The following is a 9,547-nucleotide window of genomic DNA, read 5'->3' as shown; positions in this document are numbered from 1 at the left end:
TTGTCATGGAGGGCGGGCACGTGTGTTGTGAAGCAGAGGATCAGTTGATGGAGCCCAGTATGAGGCAGTTGGACAGTGGGGGAATCTCAGTTGTCAGCAGCAAACTGACCTGTTAAACATGCTTACAGCTTAATGCTACGGAGCCACTTTTCTTCTCAAAGGGGAGTGCTTGTTGGCTTGCTTGTCAAAACATGTCAGTGATGAAGGTCTGGTAGCTGGAGTGCATGTCTTTACAGGCTCGAACATACACACATACTAACACACACAGGGTGCTTTTACGTCTAATTGATCATCAAAGGACACTGCATCAGCTTGGCTGGATGCACACACACAGATGAACCATCACTACTACCCATACACAAACACACACCACTACTGACACGCATACACACCAACAGAAAACACACACCACTACTGATACACATATACACCAACAGAAAACACACACCACTACTGATACACATATACACCAACAGAAAACACACACCACTACTGATACACATATACACCAACAGAAAACACACACCACTACTGACATGTATACACACCAACAGAAAACACACACCACTACTGACACCCATACACACCAACAGAAAACACACACCACTACTGACACGTATACACACCAACAGAAAACACACACCACTACTGATACACATATACACCAACAGAAAACACACACCGCTACTGACACGTATACACACCAACAGAAAACACACTCAAAATCAGGTCACACAGGATATGAAACCTATGAAGTGAAGGAGATAAGAGAAGATTTACTGCCCTTTAATTTCATTATTTGTATTTGTTTCTCCCTTCCCTTCCCTTCCCTTCCCTTCCCTTCCCTTCCCTTCCCTTCCCTTCCCTTCCCTTCCCTTCCCTTCCCCTCCCCTCCCCCTCCCCTCCCCTCCCCCCCTCCCCTCCCCTCCCCTCCCTCCCTCCCTATTTATTGAACTCAGCTGATTGCAACAGAGTAGACAGCAGACTCAATGCTAATTTATGGCATCCTTAAACAAGACAGCTTCTTTATCTATTGGATGGCCAATCGCTCTTCTCCTTCATTTCCTCTCATGACGGTCCCTGATTCTTCTGACCATTTCCATAATTTCTCCCTCAATCTATCCCTCCCTCATCCATGACCTTCTCTGTCCCGTTCTCCCTCTCCTCCATCCCCGTCCCCATTCTTCTATCTGTATCTCTATCATTCTATATATCCTTAATCATCTCCGTCTCTAGTTTTCTCTGGCAGTGGTGTCCCAGCACTGTGTGTGTGTGTGGGGGGGTGGCCGTTAGCCAACTGTTGCTGAGTGGCTGTAGTGGTTACGCTATGAGCTAGGGCCCGTGGCTGTCATTTCTCAATAGGCTGACGCTAAATGGCTAAATCAGATTAGCGCCACTGTAGCTAAACTCAGACAGTATTAGAGCCTTAGGGCCAGGGTAGGCATGGTTACACAGATCATACACAATTACAGTGGTGACAATACTGAAGAAAAAAGCACTAGAGGTGGACACACACACTGTAAACTACAGTAAAAGCATTTGTGACAAATAGAAAAAAAGCAAATTCAATATGATTGTATGTATGATTGGCTCACACACACACACACACACACACACACACACACACACACACACACACACACACACACACACACACACACACACACACACACACACACACACACACACACACACACACACATATTTTAGAACCTCATCTCAGTCCTTCACTCCTCATTCTCTCTCTTAATGTTCTGAACACAAATCCTTCCCCTTCTGCAGGTCAGTGTAATTTCCTAATGGATGCTTGGCAGATGGAATTAGAGACAACATCCCTGCTGATAGAACCAGAGAGCCTAGAAGCCCACAGTACAATGGCAACCTGCCAGAGCTCAAGGAATCCAGCCGAGTTGACCTACACCTCTACACTAATAGTGAACACACACAGAGACCCACAGAAATAAAACACACAGAGATTGTGGGAGTGTGGTTGTTTTTTTGTGGGTTTTCATTTGTTATAAATTCTACACAGTTCAATAAGAAGACACAAGAACACAGTACAGAGCTCACAACAGAACAGCGTACCACCAAATATACAGTATACCAGGAAGAGAAAAAAACCTCACATTGTTCCATATGTATAACAAGACAAGAATCCTAATTCAAACCTTTCTCTCTTCTCTTAGAACCAGTGGACAAACCATAACACATCACAAGTCACAACTCAGTAGTTCTGAAGTATAAGAATCACCCTTTTTTTAAAGAAAAGAAAACACTTTTTTTTATATCAGTTGATATTTTTTTTTGTTACAAATAAAACCAAGCATTCCAAAGTTGAAGGTATGCACCTGTTGGTCTCCCCCTAACCTCACAGGAGTCAGAACAGTCATTAAGTTATGGAAATATAGATTTCTTAAATCATTAGACATATAAACACCATTGGAAAAACCAAATGATTCCCAGAAAAAGCAGTAGTGGTTATAGTGACCTGTTCACAAGGCAATTTTTTCCAGTGTATACCAATGATAGAGGACACTGCAACCAGCTATCATATATCTTTGTGCTGCCAATATGGGTGATAACAAAAAGCGTGTGAGGCAGGGAGAGACAGACACCATATGTGTACCAAAACACTGGAACACCCCACTAGGACACTCAATAACTCTTCAACTTATTTTGGCAAAAAAAATTAACATCATGTACACCCTCTCGCCTTGCACCTCACCCCCACACTCTACCCCCTCTCCCCTCCCACCTCACCCCCAGACTCTACCCCCTCCCACCTCCCCTGCTCTCCTCCCTCTCTCCCTCATCAAGCTGTGACTAACCTGTGTCTGTGACATTCGCAGGTGAATCTGTGCTCACTGTGTTGCTCACCCCTCCGGCCTGCAAAGCCAATCTGTGCTCACTGTGTTGCTCACCCCTCCGGCCTGTAAATCCAATCTGTGCTGAAGGAAATGGTAATGCAGCTGGCAAAGATTTCAGATTGTCAACTGAGGACAAAAACGTTCCCCATTTTGCCAGATTACTCCAATTTTCCAGAGCTAGGGGATGATAATTGGGTGAGCTGAGCGTAACACGGAGTGTTGTGTTTCTGAAAATGGCTTTGCTCAGAGAAGGACAGTAGGCTATGGAATACAGTGAGAGCTGTAGCAGGGTCAGGACTCTAACAACACAGTAAACACACAGATTCATTCAGATTCACCTCACGTATACAGTAAGCCTCCATTTGATTGACAGGTTATACAGTATTCCGTTTGCAGAGACAGAGCAACAAAAAGAAGAAAACAAATGACCTGATACATAATATACATTTCGTCAACATTTTGAAACTAATTTGTACACCCAATAGCTTGTCGTTTTTGTTGCTTTTTGGTTTGAGAAAAATAAAACATTTACACAGGAAGGGATCAGTAAGCTAGAAATTGTCTCGGCTGTTGCTAAGGTAACAGCTGAAAGGAATTTGAATAAATGAATAGACATAATACTAATTTTAAATGAAAAACTAAACAAAGAATTGATACACAGGGACTAGAGTCTTCTATTTCATGTCATCCTGTAAAGAGAGGACTCTGGCCAGGACCAAAGCAAACGGGGAGATAGGGGGTATGTTCCCCCAGCTTAGAACAGTCTAGAATTATATACACTACTATAGGCTCTTATCAGAAGGCCGGAGTGGATTTAGGTTGGAATGACTTTTGACTTGTATAAGTAGGACTGGCTTGCCCTGGTCGACCGAAAAGTTTTGTTCCAAAGTACATCTTAAGTATTGTGCCAAATATGCTGCTGGTCTTCGTATTGGGCAAGGAATATGATCATTACATTTTATGTAATTGTAGGCACGATCTCTATGTTACGGGATAGAATTCAGAGTGACGCAATAATCAGCGTAGGGATGAATACATTAGCATGACAGTTTGTGTTTTTCCCATGTCCACCAGAATGGGCTAGATGCAGACTCCACACAGAACAGACACATCCAGTTCCACACTGACTGAACGAAGAACAACCCACAGCTCAGATACACAAAGCAATACAGCACACACTCACAAACACACACACACTCACAAACGCACACACACTCCTGCAACAAACAGTGACTTAATGGCATTTTGTGTTTGGATTGGGGTAGAGAAGGGTTACTGGAGTTGGCTAGAGTCACATTGTCACGTGTTTACCGTACAGCTCTATGGGAGTCAACCAAGAGTTGTGATTGGTGGACAGGGATTATGCTCTGATAATGTCATGATGAAGTCAGTTGATGTTCAGTGATGTATTAGGTCTCATGTTTAAATACCCCCCCCCCCACATGGTTACACCCCATCACTACAAAAACACCATCCCTATTTCCTCCCTCAGTCCGATTGCTCCCTCTATCAAAAATAAAACAAGCCCTGCAGTCGTTTTTCATCCATCCCTCTCTTTCTGTCTTCTTGTGTCATATTCTCCTCTGTTCCTCACTGTGGAAGACAACACAAAGCACCAGTAAATCCAGTGAGTCAATACAACATCATGTGATATTATACAAGTCAGGGATCATCAACTAGATTCAACCGCGGGCCGATTTTATATTGAGCGGATGGTCGGGGGGCCGAAACGTAATTACAAATCATTTGAAGACTGCATATTGACCGTAATTACAAATCTCAAACAGCTCAAACAGATATAATGTTTTACTAAAACATAATAATTTCAAACCATTTGTATACGTGTCTCTCTATTATGCAAGGGAATACTTGGGAACAGATGTCTTTTTACAAAATCACTTGGAGCTGATTTCCTGGTGTTTTTCCAGTCTTTTATTGTCCCCCACAAAAATAAAATATACAGTGCCTTGCGAAAGTATTCGGCCCCCTTGAACTTTGCGACCTTTTGCCACATTTCAGGCTTCAAACATAAAGATATAAAACTGTATTTTTTTGTGAAGAATCAACAACAAGTGGGACACAATCATGAAGTGGGACGACATTTATTGGATATTTTCAAACTTTTTTAACAAATCAAAAACTGAAAAATTGGGCGTGCAAAATTATTCAGCCCCTTTACTTTCAGTGCAGCAAACTCTCTCCAGAAGTTCAGTGAGGATCTCTGAATGATCCAATGTTGACCTAAATGACTAATGATGATAAATACAATCCACCTGTGTGTAATCAAGTCTCCGTATAAATGCACCTGCATTGTGATAGTCTCAGAGGTCCGTTAAAAGCGCAGAGAGCATCATGAAGAACAAGGAACACACCAGGCAGGTCCGAGATACTGTTGTGAAGAAGTTTAAAGCCGGATTTGGATACAAAAATATTTCCTAAGCTTTAAACATCCCAAGGAGCACTGTGCAAGCGATAATATTGAAATGGAAGGAGTATCAGACCACTGCAAATCTACCAAGACCTGGCCGTCCCTCTAAACATTCAGCTCATACAAGGAGTAGACTGATCAGAGATGCAGCCAAGAGGCCCATGATCACTCTGGATGAACTGCAGAGATCTACAGCTGAGGTGGGAGACTCTGTCCATAGGACAACAATCAGTCGTATATTGCACAAATCTGGCCTTTATGGAAGAGTGGCAAGAAGAAAGCCATTTCTTAAAGATATCCATAAAAAGTGTTGTTTAAAGTTTGCCACAAGCCACCTGGGAGACACACCAAACATGTGGAAGAAGGTGCTCTGGTCAGATGAAACCAAAATTGAACTTTTTGGCAACAATGCGAAACGTTATGTTTGGCGTAAAAGCAACACAGCTCATCACCCTGAACCCACCATACCCACTGTCAAACATGGTGGTGGCAGCATCATGGTTTGGGCCTGCTTTTCTTCAGCAGGGACAGGGAAGATGGTTAAAATTGATGGGAAGATGGATGGAGACAAATACAGGACCATTCTGGAAGAAAACCTGATGGAGTCTGCAAAAGACCTGAGACTGGGACGGAGATTTGTCTTCCAACAAGACAATGATCCAAAACATAAAGCAAAATTTACAATGGAATGGTTCAAAATAAACATATCCAGGTGTTAGAATGGCCAAAGTCAAAGTCCAGACCTGAATCCAATCGAGAATCTGTGGAAAGAACTGAAAACTGCTGTTCACAAATGCTCTCCATCCAACCTCACTGAGCTCAAGCTGTTTCGCAAGGAGGAATGGGAAATAATTTCAGTCTCTCGATGTGCAAAACTGATAGAGACATACCCCAAGCGACTTACAGCTGTAATCGCAGCAAAAGGTGGCGCTACAAAGTATTAACTTAAGGGGGCTGAATAATTTTGCACGCCCAATTTTTCAGTTTTTGATATGTTAAAAAAGTTTGAAATATCCAATAAATGTCATTCCACTTCATGATTGTGTCCCACTTGTTGTTGATTCTTCACAAAAAAATACAGTTTTATATCTTTATGTTTGAAGCCTGAAATGTGGCAAAAGTTCGCAAAGTTCAAGGGGGCCGAATACTTTCGCAAGGCACTGTATATACAGTACCAGTCAGAAGTTTGGACACACCTACTCATTCCAGGGTTTTTCTTTATTTTTACTATTTTCTACATTGTAGAATAACAGTGAAGACGTCAAATCTATGAAATAACACTTATGGAATCATGTAAAAACTAAAAAAGTGTTAAATAAATCAAAATGTAATTTTCCTTCATGTCTTAAAGTGATAATGGACTGTTGTTTCTCTTTGCTTATTTGAGCTGTTCTTGCCATAATACGGACTTGGTATTTTACCAAATAGGGCTATCATCTGTATACCACCCCAACTTTATCACAACACAACTAATTGGCTCAAATGCATTAACTTCTTGGATATTAGGGGGCGCTATTTTAAGTTTTGGATGAAAAACGTTCCCGTTTTAAACAAGATATTTTGTCACGAAAAGATGCTCGACTATGTATATAATTGACAGCTTTGGAAAGAAAACACTCTGACGTTTCCAAAACTGCAAATATAATGTCTGTGAGTGCCACAGAACTGATGTTACAGAAAAAAAACCAGATAAAAATACAATCAGGAAGTGCTGCATGTTTTGAAACCTTCTCATGGCAATGACTCCTTATATGGCTGTGGAGCTAGGAGTCAGCTTACCTTTTCCACGTTTTCCCCAAGGTGTCTGCAGCATTGTGACGTATTTGTAGGCATATCATTGGAAGATTGACCATAAGAGACTAATCTAATCTCCAGCTGCAGTATTTTTCCGTTTGCCTCGTGTCAGGATTTGGCCAGGGTTGTTCCGGGTTTTTGTCAGTAGATGTCCCCATTGTGCTTTTTGTCCCTGTGTTTTTCCCTTGATCCCCATTATTGTTTGCACCTGTGTCTCGTTTTCCCTGATTGTATTTAAACCCTTTGTTTCCCTCAGTTCTGTGCTCTGTGTTTGTATGTTAGCACCCTGCCCTAGTGTTCTGTGTGCTCTTGTCGATTCCGGGTGAAGTTCTTGTGGTATTCTGTTTTTTTGTTTTTGTTTATTTTTTGGTGAGTTTCTTTTGAGGTCTTTTTGTGTTTTTCCTACCACCTTTTGGATTTGCCATTTTTTGTATTTTAGGATTTTTTTCTTTATTAAATACACCGTCTTAAGTACTGCTGTGTCTGCCTCATCTTCTGGGTTCTGCTGACTATTCGTGGCTCAGTTGGTTAAGTGACTGTTTCTCACTCCGGAGACCCAGGTTCGAAACCGGGTCCTGACAGAAACACAGAGCCAAAAATGAACCCAGAGGCAGCCAGTTCCCAGGACCTTTTGCCACGCTGTCCCACCACCAGGAGACTGTCCAACGCCACGAAGCCGCCCTGGTTCAGCAAGAGGCCTTAATGGCTAGACATTCTCATCTTCTGTCGGAGATGCTGACTTCCATAAAGCAGATATCTGATCGACTTACCCCGGCAACGGTTTCCGTCCCAGTACCTCAGGTTCACGTACCCATGGCAGTTAACCCCCTGGCTGAACCTCGTCTTCCACCTCCCCAACGGTTCTCAGGTGATCCAAGTGCTTGTAAAGGCTTTCTCACTCAATGTTCTCTCTCCTTTGAGCTGCAACCTTCGTCGTTTCCCACCGACCGGTCTAAGATCGCATATATCATTACCCTGCTGTCGGAAAAAGCCCTGGCCTGGGCTACTGCTGTGTGGGATGCCCATAGTTCCTGCTGTGCCAGCTACTCTGCCTTTGCTGAGGAATTCAAACGAGTGTTTCAAGGCCCAAGCAGTGGTTCTGACTCAGCCAAACAGCTCCTGACTCTCCATCAAGGTTGGCGCAGCGTGACGGACTATGCCATCCAGTTCCGCACGGTGGCAGCAGCGAGTGGCTGGAACAACGAGGCGCTCACGGTGTGCTTTCTGAAAGGCCTTTCCGACACTATCCAAGATGAACTGGCCACTCGGGAACCACCGGACAATCTCGAGTCCCTGATCAAGTTGGCCTCACGCATTGACCAGCGTCTGAGAGAGAGAGAACTCAACCGTAGACCTCTAGCCCCTATCAGTCCCAGCTCCGAGTCCCCACCTTTATCATCGCTGGCTCCACCGGAACCCATGCAGATTGGACGCATCTCCCAGGCTGAGAGAGACCGCCGGATGAGGGAGCGACGCTGTCTATATTGCTGCAAACCGGGCCATTTCCGTTCCACGTGTCCCGGGCTCCAGGGAAACGCTCTGTCCCGTACAGACCGGGGGAACTGTAACGGGAAACATAACCTCCTCCCATCCGTCCAACTCCCGTCTGCTCATTCCAGTCACCCTCTCCTGGGACAACCACAAGCTTCACCTTCAAGCCTTGGTAGACTCTGGAGCCGCAGGTAACTTCATGGATGGTGTCTGGGCGAAGGAGAATGGCGTTCCCTCTGAACCTCTAAGTGACCCCATGAGGGTTACTACATTGGATGGAAGCCCTTTGGGATCTGGACTTGTCACTCATGTCACTACCTCCTTGAGACTTTCAGTTTCACAACACCAGGAATTGATGAACTTTCATTTGATCTCCTGTTCCGAGTTCCCTCTCGTCCTTGGATACCCCTGGCTTCACAGCCATAACCCTCACATCGACTGGTCTGTGGGCACTATCAAGCAGTGGGGTCCTACGTGCCAAGCTACTTGTATTTTCCAGAATTCCCCGAGTTCTACTCCCGAGTCTTTAGAATCCATCGACCTGACCCGAGTTCCCGAGTGTTACCATGACCTCAAACTGGTGTTTAGCAAACAGAGGGCCACCATGCTACCACCCCATAGATCTTACGATTGCCCCATCGACCTGTTTCCGGGCACTTGCCCCCCAGGGGTCGGATCTTTTCCCTATCTCCACCCGAACGAGCTGCTATGGATACCTACATCAAGGACTCTCTGGAAGCAGGCCTCATGCGTCCATCAACCTCCCCGGCGGGAGCAGGGTTTTTCTTTGTGGCCAAGAAAGATGGTGGATTACGTCCTTGCATCGACTACCGGGGACTCAATGACATAACCGTCCGTAACCGTTACCCGCTACCCCTTATGGCCACAGCCTTCGAGCTGCTCCAGGAAGCAGTTGTTTTCACTAAGCTTGACCTGCGGAACGCATACCATCTTGTGCGGATCAGAC

The 9,547-nt window shown here is 44.3% G+C and overlaps 2 protein-coding genes across 3 annotated transcripts in view; one reads left to right on the top strand and one right to left on the bottom strand.

Moving 5' to 3' along the window:
- Positions 1-2,670, top strand: part of LOC135519745 (circumsporozoite protein-like) — a 5,508-nt gene extending 2,838 nt beyond the window's left edge. The window contains exon 3 of the mRNA XM_064944973.1: positions 1,783-2,670. The gene's annotated coding sequence lies outside the window, so the exon portion shown is untranslated. The remainder of the gene's footprint in view (positions 1-1,782) is intronic.
- The window catches only part of LOC135520513 (basal cell adhesion molecule-like), a 120,976-nt gene continuing 113,414 nt past the window's right edge, over positions 1,986-9,547 (bottom strand). For both annotated transcript variants that reach the window (XM_064946116.1, XM_064946118.1), the window contains one exon: positions 1,986-4,460. In XM_064946116.1, the coding sequence (XP_064802188.1) occupies positions 4,458-4,460 (3 nt within the window). In that variant the 3' untranslated portion in view covers positions 1,986-4,457. The remainder of the gene's footprint in view (positions 4,461-9,547) is intronic.

Source organism: Oncorhynchus masou, chromosome 29 (genome assembly GCF_036934945.1).
Source record: "Oncorhynchus masou masou isolate Uvic2021 chromosome 29, UVic_Omas_1.1, whole genome shotgun sequence".
Taxonomy (NCBI): Eukaryota; Metazoa; Chordata; class Actinopteri; order Salmoniformes; family Salmonidae; genus Oncorhynchus; species Oncorhynchus masou.
This window is presented reverse-complemented; position numbering and strand designations above follow the sequence as displayed.